Below are 19,609 nucleotides of genomic sequence, written 5' to 3' on the forward strand. Positions count from 1 at the left end.
AAAGAAATCACATGCACTCATTTTGCTAAATTTGGTAGAAAAGCATATTAAATTTCATATCAATTGTCTGTTGTAAAACACAAAGTTACACAATGGGCTGATGTGATGATCCTACCACAGGTATCTATAGTTAATTTATAGCTGTGGTGTGCAACAGTTTTCCATAGTCCCCAAAATTATGGAGAATGTGTTAACATTTTTCCACGTGACAAATAAAATTATGTGCTTCTATAGACATAAAGGGTTAGGAAAATACCCAGTATTTACTTATTGATAGAATTAATTATATTTTAAAATCACAGATGATAGAAGTAAACACCAATATGCCACAGGTCAGTAACCATTTTGCCATGTGGTGATTGAGGCCATGTTGGATTTAGAGCATTACAAGTCCATGGACTTACTGGTGAGCCAATGAATAGGCTCCAACTTAATTAATAACACGTTATAATTTAGTTATAATTAGATAGAGTGATGTTTAAAACTGAAAGACTGAATGTACACACACAAACAGCTTTAACAAAGTTGTCATCGAAAACAACATAAGATATAGGTAATACTGTACTTACACATGATGCCACTTGTCGCTTAATCCTAAGTTTGAGGGCTTATAATGGTATATATTATATATTGATACTCGTGGTTGGCACCATATATGTAACCCATTTCAAAATTATATGTTTAACACAGAGAGAAATTTAAAAAAACAACAAATATTTTTTACATTTACTGTAAACAGAAAAAACTGAGTGCAAATTTAAATCAATTTCTACAATTAAAAAAGTCCGGGTAAGATATGAACTGCTTAAACATTTTGTACCAAAACGTCACCATGTTTCTTAAAAGGTTATGGTCTGTATTTCTGATAGCATCAGACATAGGATGAAAAGAATGTCCTGGAATACTCTAACTGAGGAAAGTTTCTTTCCTTTATAAACAAACCTCTTGTCCTTAAGGTTTTTTATTTTTTGTGTGAGTACAGTGGAAAAGTAAGAAAAAATATTGATTAGACATCTTAAGTGAAAAGAACTAAAGATACATAACAATGAACAAAAGATACATAACTATGAACTAAAGATACATGACAATGAACTAAAGATACATGACAATGAACTAAAGATACATAACTATGAACTGAAGATACATGACAATGAACTAAAGATACATAATGAGCTGAAGATACATGACAATGAACTAAAGATACATAACTATGAACTAAAGATACATGACAATGAACTAAAGATACATGACAATGAACTAAAGATACATAACTATGAACTGAAGATACATGACAATGAACTAAAGATACATAATGAACTGAAGATACATGACAATGAACTAAAGATACATAACTATGAACTAAAGATACATGACAATGAACTAAAGATACATAACTATGAACTAAAGATACACGACAATGAACTAAAGATACATGAAAATGAACTAAAGATACATGACAATGAACTAAAGATACATGACAATGAACTAAAGATACATAACTATGAACTAAAGATACATAACACTGAACTAAAGATACATGACAATGAACTAAAGATACATAATGAACTGAAGATACATGACAATGAACTAAAGATACATAATGAACTGAAGATACATGACAATGAACTAAAGATACATAACTATGAACTAAAGATACATGACAATGAACTAAAGATACACGACAATGAACTAAGGATACATAACTATGAACTAAAGATACATGACAATGAACTAAAGATACATGACAATGAACTAAAGATACATAACAATGAACTAAAGATACATAACAATGAACTAAAGATACATAACAATGAACTAAAGATACATGACAATGAACTAAAGATACATAACTATGAACTAAAGATACATGACAATGAACTAAAGATACATGACAATGAACTGAAGATACATAACTATGAACTAAAGATACATAACACTGAACTAAAGATACATAACACTGAACTAAAGATACATGACAATGAACTAAAGATACATAACTATGAACTAAAGATACATGACAATGAACTAAAGATACATAACTATGAACTAAAGATACATGACAATGAACTAAAGATACATAATTTATATGCAAAAACGGCTTGTTTGGGCTGAGAAAACACTTTACATAGAAGAGCGAACAACGTTTCGACCTTCTTCGGTCATCGTCAGGTTCACAAAGAAAGAGGTAACTGACGGAAGCTGACCACATGTTTGAAAGGGGTTGTGTAACTGTGTGTCGAAATGTAGAGGGCGGTATTAGATGTTTGAATATATAATTTTATTTATTATATTAATATAGGTATAAAGGCGTTCCTTTATATTGGTTTATTTTGGGTTTAAGTTGTTGTATAAGTAAGGCTTCTTTAATTTTACGTTTGTTTATGTTTGTTTCTTTATTTAGTATTTGAGTGTTTTCTATGGTTATGTTGTGTTTATTTGACTTGCAGTGTTGAAAGCGTGTGAAGGTGACTTTTTATGTTCTTTGAATCTGGTTTCCATTTTCTACTTGTTTCTCAATATAGAAGTCGTGGCAGTTATCACATTGTATTTTATAAATAATGTTGGTGTGGTGTTTGTCAGTGTAGTTTTTACATAGTATAGACCTCAGTTTTTGTGCGGGTTTTGAATAAATTTGGTATTAATTGGAATGTCATATTTTGTTACTAATTTTTGCCAAATGTTGGTTATTTGTCTGCTGATGTCGGGAATATATGGTATACAGCAGTATATGGTTTCGTGGTTTTTTGATTCGTGAGCTGTATTTACTTTAGTTGGTTGATTTTGCTTTCTGTGTAGGTGTGTGCATTATAATGTTTTCTACGGTTTGTGGAGGAAACTTATTGATGTTGGTGAAGTATTGTTTTATTTTGTCTAATTCATCGTTGATTTTATCTGGTGAGCATAGTTTTATGGCTATGTTTATTTGGTTTCTTAGTATGTTGAGTTTTTGTTTTGTTTCATGTGCTGAGTCCCAAGGAATGTATCGTCCAGTATGGGTGATTTTTCGGTGGATTTCTGTTTGAAATTGTGTATCAGTTCTTGTAATTTTGAGGTTAAGAAATGATATTTGATTGTTTTCTTCCTGTTCACATGTGAAGTTGATGTTGGGATGTATAGAGTTAATGTGATTGAAAAAATTAAGTATGTGTTCTGTAGATTTGAATCCCGCAACCGTGTCATCTACATATCTATACCAGTATAGTGGTGGATGTAATGCTTAATACCAAATTTATTCAAAAACCCGGCACAAAACTGAGGTCTATACTATGTAAAAACTACACTGACAAACACCACACCAACATTATTTATAAAATACAATGTGATAACTGCCACGACTTCTATATTGGAGAAACAAGTAGAAAAATGGAAATCAGATTCAAAGAACATAAAAAGTCACCTTCACACGTTTTCGAACACTGCAAGTCAAATAAACACAACATAACCACAGAAAACACTCAAATACTAAATAAAGAAACAAACATAAACAAACGTAAAATTAAAGAAGCCTTACTTATACAACAACTTAAACCCAAAATAAACCAATATAAAGGCATGCTTTATACCTATATTAATATAATAAATAAAATTATATATTCAAACATCTAATACCGCCCTCTACATTTCGACACACAGTTACACAACCCCTTTCAAACATGTGGTCAGCTTCGGTCAGTTACCTCTTTCTTTGTGAACCTGGCGATGACCGAAGAAGGTCGAACGTTGTTCGCTCTTCTATGTAAAGTGTTTTCTCAGCCCAAACGAGCCGGTTTTGCATATAAATTTCTCAACAAGTGGGTTTCTCGTCATCACTGATTAAAGATACATAACTATGAACTAAAGATACATGACAATGAACTAAAGATACATGACAATGAACTAAAGATACATAACTATAAACTAAAGATACATGACAATGAACTAAAGATACATGACAATGAACTAAAGATACATAACTACGAACTAAAGATACATAACAATGAACTAAAGATACATAACAATGAACTAAAGATACATAACTATGAACTAAAGATACATGACAATGAACTAAAGATACATGACAATGAACTAAAGATACATAACTATGAACTAAGGATACATAACTATGAACTAAGGATACATAACTATGAACTAAAGATACATAACAATGAACTAAAGATACATAACAATGAACTAAAGATACATAACTATGAACTAAAGATACATGACAATGAACTAAAGATACATAACTATGAACTAAAGATACATGACAATGAACTAAAGATACATAACTATGAACTAAAGATACATGACAATGAACTAAAGATACATAACAATGAACCAAAGATACATGACTATGAACTAAAGATACATGACTATGAACTAGATACATAACTATGAACTAAAGATACATGACAATGAACTAAAGATATACGACAATGAACTAAAGATACACGACAATGAACTAAAGATACATGACAATGAACTGAAGATACATGACTATGAACTATATACATGACAATGAACTAAAGATACATGACAATGAACTAAAGATACATGACAATGAACTAAAGATACATGACAATGAACTAAAGATACATGACAATGAACTAAAGATACATGACAATGAACTAAAGATACATAACTATGAACTAAAGATACATGACAATGAACTAAAGATACATAACAATGAACTAAAGATACATGACTATGAACTAGATACATAACTACGAACTAAAGATACATGACAATGAACTAAAAATACATAACTATGAACTAAAGATACATGACAATGAACTAAAGATACATAACTATGAACTAAAGATACATGACAATGAACTAAAGATACATAACTATGAACTAAAGATACATGACAATGAACTAAAGATACATAACTATGAACTAAAGATACATAACTATGAACTAAAGATACATAACTATGAACTAAAGATACATAACTATGAACTAAAGATACATCACTATGAACTAAAGATACATCACTATGAACTAAAGATACATCACTATGAACTAAAGATACATGACAATGAACTAAAGATACATAACTATGAACTAAAGATACATGACAATGAACTAAAGATACATGACAATGAACTAAAGATACATGACAATGAACTAAAGATACATGACAATGAACTAAAGATACATCACTATGAACTAAAGATACATAACTATGAACTAAAGATACATGACAATGAACTAAAGATACATGACAATGAACTAAAGATACATGACAATGAACTAAAGATACATGACAATGAACTAAAGATACATGACAATGAACTAAAGATACATAACTATGAACTAAAGATACATAACACTGAACTAAAGATACATGACAATCAACTAAAGATACATGACAATGAACTAAAGATACATGACAATGAACTAAAGATACATAACTATAAACTAAAGATACATAACTATGAACTAAAGATACATAACTATGAACTAAAGATACATCACTATGAACTACAGATACATGACAATGAACTAAAGATACATCACTATGAACTAAAGATACATAACTATGAACTAAAGATACATGACAATGAACTAAAGATACATAACTATGAACTAAAGATACATGACAATGAACTAAAGATACATAACACTGAACTAAAGATACATAACACTGAACTAAAGATACATGACAATGAACTAAAGATACATAATGAACTGAAGATACATGACAATGAACTAAAGATACATAATGAACTGAAGATACATGACAATGAACTAAAGATACATAACTATGAACTAAAGATACATGACAATGAACTAAAGATACATGACAATGAACTAAAGATACATAACTACGAACTAAAGATACATAACAATGAACTAAAGATACATAACAATGAACTAAAGATACATAACTATGAACTAAAGATACATGACAATGAACTAAAGATACATGACAATGAACTAAAGATACATAACTATGAACTAAGGATACATAACTATGAACTAAAGATACATAACAATGAACTAAAGATACATAACAATGAACTAAAGATACATAACTATGAACTAAAGATACATGACAATGAACTAAAGATACATAACTATGAACTAAAGATACATGACAATGAACTAAAGATACATAACTATGAACTAAAGATACATGACAATGAACTAAAGATACATAACAATGAACCAAAGATACATGACTATGAACTAAAGATACATGACTATGAACTAGATACATAACTATGAACTAAAGATACATGACAATGAACTAAAGATACACGACAATGAACTAAAGATACACGACAATGAACTAAAGATACACGACAATGAACTGAAGATACATGACTATGAACTATATACATGACAATGAACTAAAGATACATGACAATGAACTAAAGATACATGACAATGAACTAAAGATACATGACAATGAACTAAAGATACATGACAATGAACTAAAGATACATAACTATGAACTAAAGATACATGACAATGAACTAAAGATACATAACAATGAACTAAAGATACATGACTATGAACTAGATACATAACTACGAACTAAAGATACATGACAATGAACTAAAAATACATAACTATGAACTAAAGATACATGACAATGAACTAAAGATACATAACTATGAACTAAAGATACATGACAATGAACTAAAGATACATAACTATGAACTAAAGATACATGACAATGAACTAAAGATACATAACTATGAACTAAAGATACATAACTATGAACTAAAGATACATAACTATGAACTAAAGATACATCACTATGAACTAAAGATACATCACTATGAACTAAAGATACATCACTATGAACTAAAGATACATCACTATGAACTAAAGATACATGACAATGAACTAAAGATACATAACTATGAACTAAAGATACATGACAATGAACTAAAGATACATGACAATGAACTAAAGATACATGACAATGAACTAAAGATACATGACAATGAACTAAAGATACATCACTATGAACTAAAGATACATAACTATGAACTAAAGATACATGACAATGAACTAAAGATACATGACAATGAACTAAAGATACATGACAATGAACTAAAGATACATGACAATGAACTAAAGATACATGACAATGAACTAAAGATACATAACTATGAACTAAAGATACATAACACTGAACTAAAGATACATGACAATCAACTAAAGATACATGACAATGAACTAAAGATACATGACAATGAACTAAAGATACATAACACTGAACTAAAGATACATGACAATGAACTAAAGATACATAATGAACTGAAGATACATAACTATGAACTAAAGATACATCACTATGAACTACAGATACATGACAATGAACTAAAGATACATCACTATGAACTAAAGATACATAACTATGAACTAAAGATACATGACAATGAACTAAAGATACATAACTATGAACTAAAGATACATGACAATGAACTAAAGATACATGACAATGAACTAAATATACATGACAATGAACTAAAGATACATAACACTGAACTAAAGATACATGACAATGAACTAAAGATACATGACAATGAACTAAAGATACATGACAATAAACTAAAGATACATGACAATCAACTAAAGATACATGACAATCAACTAAAGATACATGACAATGAACTAAAGATACATAACTATGAACTAAAGATACATCACTATGAACTACAGATACATGACAATGAACTAAAGATACATCACTATGAACTAAAGATACATAACTATGAACTAAAGATACATGACAATGAACTAAAGATACATAACTATGAACTAAAGATACATGACAATGAACTAAAGATACATGACAATGAACTAAAGATACATAACACTGAACTAAAGATACATGACAATCAACTAAAGATACATGACAATCAACTAAAGATACATCACTATGAACTAAAGATACATAACTATGAACTAAAGATACATGACAATGAACTAAAGATACATAACTATGAACTAAAGATACATGACAATGAACTAAAGATACATGACAATGAACTAAAGATACATAACACTGAACTAAAGATACATGACAATCAACTAAAGATACATGACAATCAACTAAAGATACATGACAATCAACTAAAGATACATGACAATCAACTAAAGATACATAACTATGAACTAAAGATACATGACAATGAACTAAAGATACATAACTATGAACTAAAGATACATGACAATGAACTAAAGATACATGACAATGAACTAAAGATACATAACACTGAACTAAAGATACATAACTATGAACTAGATACATGACAATGAACTAAAAAAACAACAAAACTGTAAAATAGGATGTAAGTGAATGATGAAATGAGTGTAACTTCCGTCAGTTAATCTTATTAATTCCAAATATTTATACTTATGCAAGTGTTCAGGACAGCTATAAGGCTTAGCAAGGATATCTCATTTACAAATAAAACAACTCTTCACTGCATATAAGTGGCACAACAATTCCTCATCTAACTATATCACTAATTTTATGACAATTTATATAAGATTACTTATGAAATACGAATAAGATGATTTTGTATTTCTATATTATATAATAAGATATTAACTACCCTTTCAAGCTCAATGATGTAAGCCCATGCAATTTCCTTCTTTAACTTGTCTATTTTCTGACGTTGCTGGTCCAGCGACTGATGGAACTGCCACTTCTGTTCCCACTCTTTTACTTCTTTCTCAAGAACTTTGAAGTTCTAGAGATGGAAAATATTAACATAGTTTCAATGAGTTTTAAAAAGTGTACACATTAATTACAAGAGACATTTTTTCACTTACATTTATTTAGAACAGTTTGTTTTAATGAAAAGCTACATTGTGCTATCTGCCATGTTCACCATGCTGAATCGAATCCCAGAAGTTTTCAGTTGTAAGTTTTACTGCCAAATCAGCAGGGACTGTGTTCATAACATGATTATGAGTCTGTCAGTTTCACTGTTATTGAGTTACTCTTTATTAGTGGTATCTCTGCTTCACATTCATTATCAAGCACTTTCTCAAGGTAAGCTTTGTCTTTCTTAGAGGTAAAATGAATTTGAAATGTAAACTATGTAAGTTCGTTAAGCCATCTTTACGGCTATTAAAGTTACGGAAGACAATCCACCTTGATCATACATAGAGTCAAAGTTGGTTTAGATAAAACATTTAATGTTCAAAATTTCAAAAGTAACTAGAAATATGTGATAAAAAATGAATAACAACTATCATACATAAATATGTAAAAATATTATTAAAAACCCATTAGGTGTAAACACAAAGGAAGTCAATGACCCAATCATACAACTGTTAGCATGGTACATAAGTTCATTTTAGTGTTAATATAATGCTCTATATTTAACAGTTTCTACTGACAAAAAGTGATAGAAACATTTATATAATTTTGAATTGTGTTACATATTTCACTATTAATCAGCCTCCTAGTGGTACAGCCTGCAGACTTGTACTCCTAGAAACCACGTCTCGATACCGATGGCGGGTAGAGCACAAATAGCCTGCTGTGTAGCTTTATGATTAATAACAAACACCAACAACACTGTTATTCAGCTTTATGCTAAATATTTCTATGTTATTTAAATACAGTGTTAAATGTTTAACTGTTATTTAAATATGGTGTTAAATGTTTAACTGTTATTTAAATACAGTGTTAAATGTTTAACTGTTATTTAATTATGGTGTTAAGTGTTTCACTGTTATTTAATTACAGTGTTAAATGTTTAACTGTTATTTAAATACAGTGTTAAATGTTTCACTGTTATTTAATTACAGTGTTAAATGTTTAACTATTATTTAATTATGGTGTTAAGTGTTTCACTGTTATTTAATTACAGTGTTAAATGTTTCACTGTTATTTAATTATGGTGTTAAATGCTTCACTGTTATTTATGGTGTTAAATGCTTCACTGTTATTTATGGTGTTAAATGCTTCACTGTTATTTAATCAGTGTTAAATGTTTAACCGTTATTTAATTATGGTACTAATGTTCCACAATTACGTTACTATTGTGATACGAAATGTAACAGTAATAATGGTCAGCCTCTCCATACTGATAGATGAGAATTAAAATTTGAATTAACACCACAAAAGTACAGTTCATTTAAACAGTCCACAGTCAGCTCGTGAAAATGAATATACTCACTTCTTCTTTAATGGACAGAATGTCCATAGTTATTATCTTCTGTTCATCAGCAGTATCATAATCATGACACATCTGTCCCAGCTGAGTTGCTTTCAGGAAAAACTGAAAAATACCAAACATTCTGATAAAAGACAAATGGTAAAGACAATAAACTTTATCACTGCACCTATGTTCTTAAGATTCGTATTAAATCTAAGACACATACATGTAGTTTTGACTTTATTTACTTAATATTATGGTGAAGAGGATAGTTGTATGTATAGCAACAATAACATCATTTCTTTAAATGTTTTTAGATCACAAATAACTATGTTTGAGACATCAACCATACATTATATGTTGAATACCTTATATCAAGACTGTTCTTGAGTCTCAGCACGTATTAAAGTTCACGTCACCACAAACGGTTATGCTCTATCTGATGACTCTTCATCTTGACAATAGTCCAAGGCATACTCTTCACTGCATAAGGATCATGTCCAAAGCATACTAGTCCATTATATTTGCTTTTCATAATCCGACTTGTATCAGAAGATAGCAGTTTCCCATCACTAGTTTCAACAGTTTCATTACACATAAAATAATGTCTTCATAGGTTATTGCACAAATATATCAGATGCTTGAGGTATGTCACTGTTGAATAGGAAGGAAGTAGGATTGGAAGCCGTACCCAGGTAAACCTATACCTGTTGGCTTTATTTTCATACAAAAGTTCAAGAACATTGGTCTAACAGTAAACCTTGACCTCTGCATCGAATAATTTGTTACATAAGTTTATGCCAATAAAATATCCAGCAGTGATCATGAATCATTGTAAAAGTTTAAAACTGGCATATATGATCAAAGGAAAAGTACCGTCCCCAGCAGCGGGAAGAGTTTGATGTAATTTATCAATTTAAGTTACTTCATGGACTTTAAAGGTCAATAGTGTTGCACACTTGGTTTCACTCAGAGCCAAAGCTCCAAGCTGTTTACACGCCCACCACTAAAGTAACTGTTGAGTATTTGATTCATGCTAAGAATCACTCAACAGTAACATACAGTTAAATCTACATTTTTATTATTCAAGTTATGTCACATTTTGAAACATGAATGACAGCGTGAATAACTACTAAACATTTAGTGTAGAATATCCTGCTTGTGAAATAAAACTTGACATCAATATTATTCATGTCTGTTATATCGTCATTTTACAAGTGAATCTTGAGCTGTGTCTGCGTGCACAGCTTTTTTCAACCACAGTGTGGGAAGCAGGAGACAGATGAATGCTTTGACACATATCACAATTCTCAATACATTCATGGACCCACACCTGTTTTATGACACTGCACTCTTATTACCATGGCAGGGGTGGGACTGGCTGCAGGTCTCTTTCTGGATGTACCTGGTGCCCTAGATTGATCCATATTTCTTCACTTTCTAATACCATTAACTGGAAGGGATATCATCATCTTGAAAATTTTAAATCCCTAATTTAAACACATTTTACGTGTTACATACCTTTCCTATTATAGATCAGTTTTTGGTGGCAACATGCTCTGAACAAAATGTAAAAATGTAGCTCTAAATACACACCTTTCCATCATGATTTTATACTGGCTGTAGCTGTCAAGTGACACACTAACTGTTTTAACATAGTTTACTGAGCCTCTATACAAACATAGAATATATACACAAAATAAAGACAATGCTACAATAACATAAAACAATGAAACATAAATGCATTTATGTGTGTGTGTGTGAAATATAAATTTAGGTTGCAAGTTATATTTCATACATTTCCAAATAAAAAAATTTGAAGCCACAAGTTGAGCTGTAATCTTTAGATGAAAATATAACATTACAGGAAATCAAGTAAGATAACAAACAAATAAATAACAACAACCCAGCTGGTGTAATGCACGTAACAAATTTAGTTTCCATGTACAAAAGAAATACACTGACATTGTTTTTATACATCAATGAATTCTAGAGAACGTGTGAAAAACCAGGAGATATTTACCTTATATAAATCATGATCATTCTTTGAACTCAAAAACTTTCTGCTGACTTCCTGATTAAGAACAGCGACAGGGTTGTCAACCTAGAAAATAAAGTTCAGAGGTACTTGTGTGGTAACCTTTCGTCCAGTTAAGATACAAAAACAGTAATTATTAACCTTACGTTATATTCATACAGTTGTAATTAAGAATTGATTGTTGGAATTTAGATTTCCACACGCACATCTACTGATGAATAAATGCTATAATTAGTTTTAGTTTTACAATATACATATTTCAGCTATGAATTATACTTTCTACAAATACAAAATTACTTACTGTGTAAAACAATTTTCATCAATCATTATGCAGAAAGCTACACATATTTATGTTGCACATACCACAGATACTAAAACCTGGTTTTAGACTCAACCACTAGCGATATTATAATTAGAACAGTAATATTAAATTTCTACCCTATAAAGGAACTTCAGTAAAATATAATTATTAGTATAACAGTTTCCCATACATATACAGTTATTTAGAAACAAATATTAACACTTATCTACATGTATCACATTTAATAACCAGTTTGTTGATTACAGATATTTATGAACCTTTACTGACCTCAGAAGAGTTAAAATTAATTGGTACACAAACCTGTATGTTGAACTGATCTAAAATGTGGACCAATTCCTCCCTCTTCGACGACACAAGATTACCTACAAAACATTTAACATCAAAATGTTGAGAGAATTGTTTCTAGCTAATACTAGAAGTAAAGCCTGCAATACAAACAATGTTTTTCATTGTAAGTTTTTTTTGTAAGTCAGTGAAAATGTTATTTTTGTGAGGTTTTTTTCTAACCCTAAACTTTGGAAATCGATCTCACTGAGATTAGCAGCTTTAACAGTGATCAAGATTTCTGCTAATAATATTCTAATTGTTGTCCTAACAATTTATAACAAATAATACAACAGCTTTATATGTGTCTGTTTTCTTAATATTGTCATAGGTTACATGGTTTATCTCTGAAGAAGAAACCTTCATCTTTCAAAAATGCTTGGGTTAAAGGGTTTATGTCATTATATATATTTATTTATTTATGGGTAAAGCCTTGGATACAGGGATAGTGCTAAAGGGGGACAAGAGTTACCTCAAAATTTGCCTTAGCTTTATCAACACTCAGCCCCCCACCTGCCTGGATTGAACATACATCAACTAATTAAACTTATAAACAGTTAGTGAAACATTTATTATTGTTTCTATTAAGTGTATAGAAAGTCATTATATTAAAAGTTAGGGTTATACTGAAATGAAACTGAACAAAAGGCTTAGGGAATCCATTATATCAATACTGCATAAAATCTGAGACTTGTGATGCATTTCTCAAACCTGAAAAAAATCATATTAGAAACTGTTCTAGTTGATTTTCTCTTGTTCTAAGATTCCACCAACATATGGAATTTCTGTACAATAAATTAGTGATTTTAGGGTTAAAGTATTTAATAAGATTATTAACTTTGCTATTAAAATCATTTTGGTAAAATTATAACTTGCTTTATAGCAGGTTTGAAAGATAACAAGTTTCATAAGAATAGCAAACAGAATGACTGAAGCTGGTTTTTAAGTTCTCACATAAGAATAGCAAACAGAATGACTGAAGCTGGTTTTTAAGTTCTCACATTTTAATGAAAGTTAATATTTTTTCATCTTAATGCTTTCTAAGATATAAAACACTTTCAATAAATACAGTTTCAAAACGTTTTTAAGACCTTCAAGAACAGCACTGACTTAAGGTTTCATGTAAAACTCTTCATAAAATGAAAACAAACAAAAACAAAACTTGGTAATATATATATATACTTAACACATTATTTGATATTCTAGGTGCTTTTTCCTACATATTATTTATTGGGCCATGAAAACATTCATAAAGACTAACTTTTGTTGTGTTAAAAGGTTATATGTTTTGTATTAACCCTCATGCTACAGAAATGTGCATGTCACAACTTTTTAGGCTTACATTCAAAATTTAAATAACCACTTTATTATCATGGCAAAAATATACACTTGGAATAAATAATAATTAACAAGTCATACTTTAACATTAATATTATATATTAAGCTCTTAAATTTATATGAAAACACTTAAACAAATACTTTATTTCACCATAGTACATCAAATACAATATTTGCTAAATATCTCTTTCCACTAATTTATTTATCAACATTCTAAAAAATATTTACTATGACTTACTTATTATAATAATGTTATTTTTCAGGCAAAGTATACTTTGCATTCCCTTCTATCTTATTTTATTACAGAGCCATAAACAAGAAAATTCAACCTCTCTTGCCATACCCATCTGTCTCATCTTTTATTTCACTATTTGCTAATAGTTACTATAACATTAAATACTGCATTATTTATATGATAAAAATAACTCAAATTATAAAGTTAATATATCACATCATTTCAGGAGAAACATAAGCTGCATATTTAATAAGTGACTCACACTTGTGTGGCAAGATATTAGTTAGAATTCAAAGGTCAATAACAAGATAAACTTTAAGTAGAAACAGATGTATACTGTTACTAATATTAATCTATTTAGGGTAAACATGTCTAGTTGTTTCTTACAAATTAAAGTGTAATTTATATTTATATTTTAATACAGTGGTTATGAGTTTGGTAAAGTTGCTCAACTCTTTATAGTTAGGGTAAAGAAAGTGTGAATAAAATATACAGTTTTACTGAAAGAAAGAAAACTGAAGTTTATTTAGGAAGTTTTAAAGATTCTTGAAATTTGAAAATTTGAAAATAAAGAAACGTATTTTAATCTTACCATGAAAATCACTGTGAACAGTCAACACTTTGACTCCATATCTTCATGGAGAAATTTGAAGTCAAAATACTTTATTAAATATTCTGATTTTTTTTTTTTTCATCTACAAAGCTGAAGGTTTGAAAAATTTCATGAAGACACATAAATCAGTTTCAAAGTAATAGTACAGAAATTCCATAGCTTAATCTGGTCCTTTTCAAACTAAATATTCAATGTTGGTCTTCAAGTTAAACATAAACAAGATATATGGAAATGATACACATAATCCAGGTTTAAATACTCAACACAATGGATACAGTGAATGTTAAAAACCTATATTATCTGTGAGAGATCAGATTAAGGACAGCTCACAATGAATGTAAGAAACCTATATTATCTGTGAAGGATAAGATTAAGGATAGCTCACAGTGAATGTAAGAAACCTATACTATCTGTCAAGAATAAGATTAAAGATAGCTCACAGTTATTGTTCAAAACCTATATTATCTGTGAAGGATAAGATTAAGGATAGCTCACAGTGAATGTCAGAAACCTATATTATCTGTCAAGAATAAGATTAAGGATACCTCACAGTGAATGTTAGAAACCTATATTATCTGTGACAGATCACATTAAGGATAACTCACAATGAAAGTAAGAAACCTATATTATCTGTGAAGGATAAGATTAAGGATAGCTCACAGTGAATGTAAGAAACCTATACTATCTGTGACAGATCACATTAAGGATAACTCACACTGAATGTAAAAAACCTGTATTATCTGTGACAGATCAGATTAAGGATAGCTCACAATGAATGTAAGAAACCAATATAATCTGTGAAAGATAAGATTAAAGATAGCTCATAGTTATTGTTAAAAACCTATATTATCTGTGACAGATAAATTTAAGGACAGCTCACAATGAATGTAAGAAACCTATATTATCTGTGAAGGATAAGATTAAGGATAGCTCACAAGGAATGTTAGAAACCGATACCTGTGAAGGATAAGATTAAAGATGGTTCACAGTAATTGTTAAAAACCTATATTATCTGTGAAGGATAAGATTAAGGATAACTCACAGTTATTGTTAAAAACCTATATTATCTGTGACAGATCAGATTAAGGATAGCTCACAATGAATGTTAGAAACCTATATTATCTGTGAAGGATAAGATTAAGGATAGCTCACAGTGAATGTAAGAAACCTATATTATCTGTCAAGGATAAGATTAAGGATAGCTCACAGTGAATGTTAAAAACCTGTATTATCTGTGACAGATCAAATTAAGGATAGCTCACAATGAATGTAAGAAACCTATATTATCTGTGAAGGATAAGATTAAGGATAGTTTATGTGAAAGGATACAAGAAGAAATGAAATGTTAAACATAGAAACAGATGGACTTTATACTCTGTAATAATGTATGCAATTTTAATTTATTGTCTTTAAATTATTTGGTCATAACTCATTGTATTCTTTCAACTTATTTTTATTATGAAGGTGAAACATTTGGGAATATTAACCTATAACTGGACAACAAGTACTTGAATATTCAAAAGTTATGTGATATCAAGAATGCATCCACCTTAGATCACTACATAAGGTATAATTACAAATTTTCAAAGACAAACCTGACAACCCTTTCATTTTGTATGTGCTGGTACCATCAGATGTGATCCTTCTCTCGATAGTGATGGTTGACCCATATTCTTCAGGTCTGTGTGAGTCCACCCCTCTGTTTCTTAATTTTACAACTATTTCTGCTGACCTACAATACAGGAAGGTTACAAAAGTTCAATGTCTATTTCTAAGCTACAAAGTTTTTTTTGTTACCTAAACCACAAACAGTTTGGAGAGAACATTTTAATCACCTAAGCCTACATTGCATCTGTTTTGGAAGTGAAATTTTTAATCACCTATGTTGCATATGTATCAAATATATGTTTCCGTACAACAGTTTGGGATTAAAATAGGAATTGAATTCTACATCACTGTACCTGAACACATTATTTTACTAACCAAAGAGTAGTTCAAAAATGTTTACAAAATTCTAAAACTCAAATGTGTGAATAATTAATTAGTTGAATATAATTAACTAATGAGTCCAATGACTAATTGGGTAATCTCTACTGAATTAGCTGTCAGAAACATAAGAATGAAACTGATATAAAAATGCTTGTTGTTATAATTAAGAAACTGAGTAAAGTAAATTTAATGAGCTACATTTACTGTTGGATCAATATTTAGTTTTAATCTGCTAAGACAGCTTTCTCTGATTGGAAGTTAATAAAATATTTTGTAGAAAGATCATTTCATTGCTACAAATATAAATATTAATAAAAATGTAATCTTTATAAAAAATAAAGTTATAACAGTCTTTGTTTATGAGTCAGTTATTGTAAGAACATCACAAGAATCCTTTCAACGTGACGTCAACCAATCAAAAATGCCTTACAGTTTTCCCGTCTTGATAAAGCCTTTAATGTTCGATCCTCGATTAGTTGCATGTGCTTTGCCACCCAGACCAACCACGAGGGCTGTTAAAATAGCACTCTTCCCACCTGTGAAACAGTAATTACAAATAACACATTCCTTGATCTATAATTACTGTCCACATTAAATGACATAACAAACAAGTAAAATGTGTAGTACTATTAAATTAATTTGATAAATACTGTTCTCTCCTGTACTGACATTTGTTATCAATACTATTCCCAACTTGTTTAACACAAAATGAATTATCATTAACACTAACTTGTTTAACACAAAATGAATTATCATTAACACTAACTTGTTTAACACAAGTGTATGTTATCATTAACATTAACTTGTTTAACACAAAAATAAATTATTATTAACACTAACTTCCATTGTGTCCTATGATGATGTTTACGTTGGGTCCAAAGCGAAAATCAAGACGTCCGTGACACATGAAGTTCTTTAGAGAAATTGACTCGATAATTCCAACTTCTGCCTCTTCCTGTTAAAAACAGACAATATTGAATACCAGTTAACTGTTAGCTCTTTTACAACTGAATGTAATGTAACCTATTGAAAACAGACAATATTAAGTTATAGTTAACTCTTAACTCTTGTACAACTAAATGTAATGTGACCTGTTGAAAACAGACAATACTGAATACTAGTTAACTGTTAGCTCTTGTACAACTAAACGTAATGTGACCTGTTGAAAACAGACAATATTAAGTTATAGTTAACTGTTAGTTCTTGTACAACTAAATGTAATGTAACCTGTTGAAAACAGACAATATTGAATACCAGTTAACTGTTAACTCTTGTACAACTAAATATAATGTAACCTGTTAAAAACAGACAATACTGAATACTAGTTAACTGTTAACTCTTGTACAACTAAATGTTCTGTAACCTGTTGAAAACAGACAATACTGAATACTAGTTAACTGTTAGTTCTTGTACAACTAAATGTAATGTAACCTGTTGAAAACAGACAATATTGAATACCAGTTAACTGTTAACTCTTGTACAACTAAATATAATGTAACCTGTTAAAAACAGACAATACTGAATACTAGTTAACTGTTAACTCTCATACAACTAAATGTAATGTAACATGTAACCTGTTAAACATGTATCACATTAACCAATGATCAGCTATTACTCTGCCACAGTCAATCTATCGTTATCTGCACATTTTAATTACTATACGCTTTAAACAAACATGGATGTGTGTGCTAAATATATCTTTGTTTCAATTGCATGAAACCCATTTTGAGGTTTATCTGTACTCACTGCCATGAGAAACAACATATTACCTGTACGATTATGTGACATCTCTTTCTTTAATGTATAACAGCTGACATATAAAGCTACCATCACTGCATACTGTGTAAAGTAGTTTTTATATACTATACCAGGACTTTCCTATAAGGTGTGTCTTTCTTGGAAGAAATACGTTGTAGCATGTGTAAACTTATTACAGACCTGTACCACTATAAGAACTACAAATGGCCGCATGTTATGAAAACGATAGTTTTCTTGCCATCAAAGAAAACAACAAATACATACTAAATAGTATGTTCTATAAACTAACACAAAAATAGCCAAGTCCAAAGAGTCAATCTGTATCATATGCCAAAAGCTGTTACATGTCTGGCGAAATTCTCGACCATGATTAACATACATAAATACATTTTCTGCACCTTCAAAATGTTATTATACTATGATCCATAGTGGTCATACACTCAACACAACCATAATGTTTTCTTATTGTTCCAATACACAGAGGATGAAAACAGTTTTATTTTTATAACTTCATCAGATCCCAAAAAATGTTTAAGACAGTATCTATGAAACACACAAAATTACCAAGTGTAAAATAAAATAAACAAACCACAAAACATATACGTACTTCAGTTTTAGAAAGTTGGGGATTTCTTGTTAGAGGGACAGCGATGGTTTCCGTAGGTGACTCCTGCCTGCTTCGTTTATTTTCTGAGACATCCGGTGAGGAACTTAGACGTTTCCTTGAGCCAGGCATATTTTCAAGCTGTTAAAAAAAACAAGCTTATTTCATTAACAACCAAAGTTCAATTCTAAAATTTACTAATTTTTAATAATTCAAGTATTTAACAGTTGTACTGCAAACTACTGGCCAGTCAAAATATTTAACAGTTGT

At 29.8% G+C, this 19,609-nt stretch overlaps 1 protein-coding gene across 1 annotated transcript in view; it reads right to left on the bottom strand.

Moving 5' to 3' along the window:
• Positions 1-19,609, bottom strand: part of LOC143241620 (structural maintenance of chromosomes protein 6-like) — a 40,600-nt gene that overhangs the window by 9,307 nt on the left and 11,684 nt on the right. Inside the window, exons 2-9 of the mRNA XM_076484796.1 lie at positions 19,343-19,480; positions 17,818-17,932; positions 17,408-17,513; positions 16,584-16,720; positions 12,779-12,840; positions 12,142-12,222; positions 10,140-10,241; positions 8,562-8,699 (exon numbers count right to left, since the gene is read on the bottom strand). Of these exons, the coding sequence (XP_076340911.1) occupies positions 8,562-8,699; positions 10,140-10,241; positions 12,142-12,222; positions 12,779-12,840; positions 16,584-16,720; positions 17,408-17,513; positions 17,818-17,932; positions 19,343-19,471 (870 nt within the window). The 5' untranslated portion in view covers positions 19,472-19,480. The remainder of the gene's footprint in view (positions 1-8,561; positions 8,700-10,139; positions 10,242-12,141; positions 12,223-12,778; positions 12,841-16,583; positions 16,721-17,407; positions 17,514-17,817; positions 17,933-19,342; positions 19,481-19,609) is intronic.

This window comes from Tachypleus tridentatus, unplaced genomic scaffold, assembly GCF_004210375.1.
Source record: "Tachypleus tridentatus isolate NWPU-2018 unplaced genomic scaffold, ASM421037v1 Hic_cluster_1, whole genome shotgun sequence".
NCBI classification, from domain to species: Eukaryota; Metazoa; Arthropoda; class Merostomata; order Xiphosura; family Limulidae; genus Tachypleus; species Tachypleus tridentatus.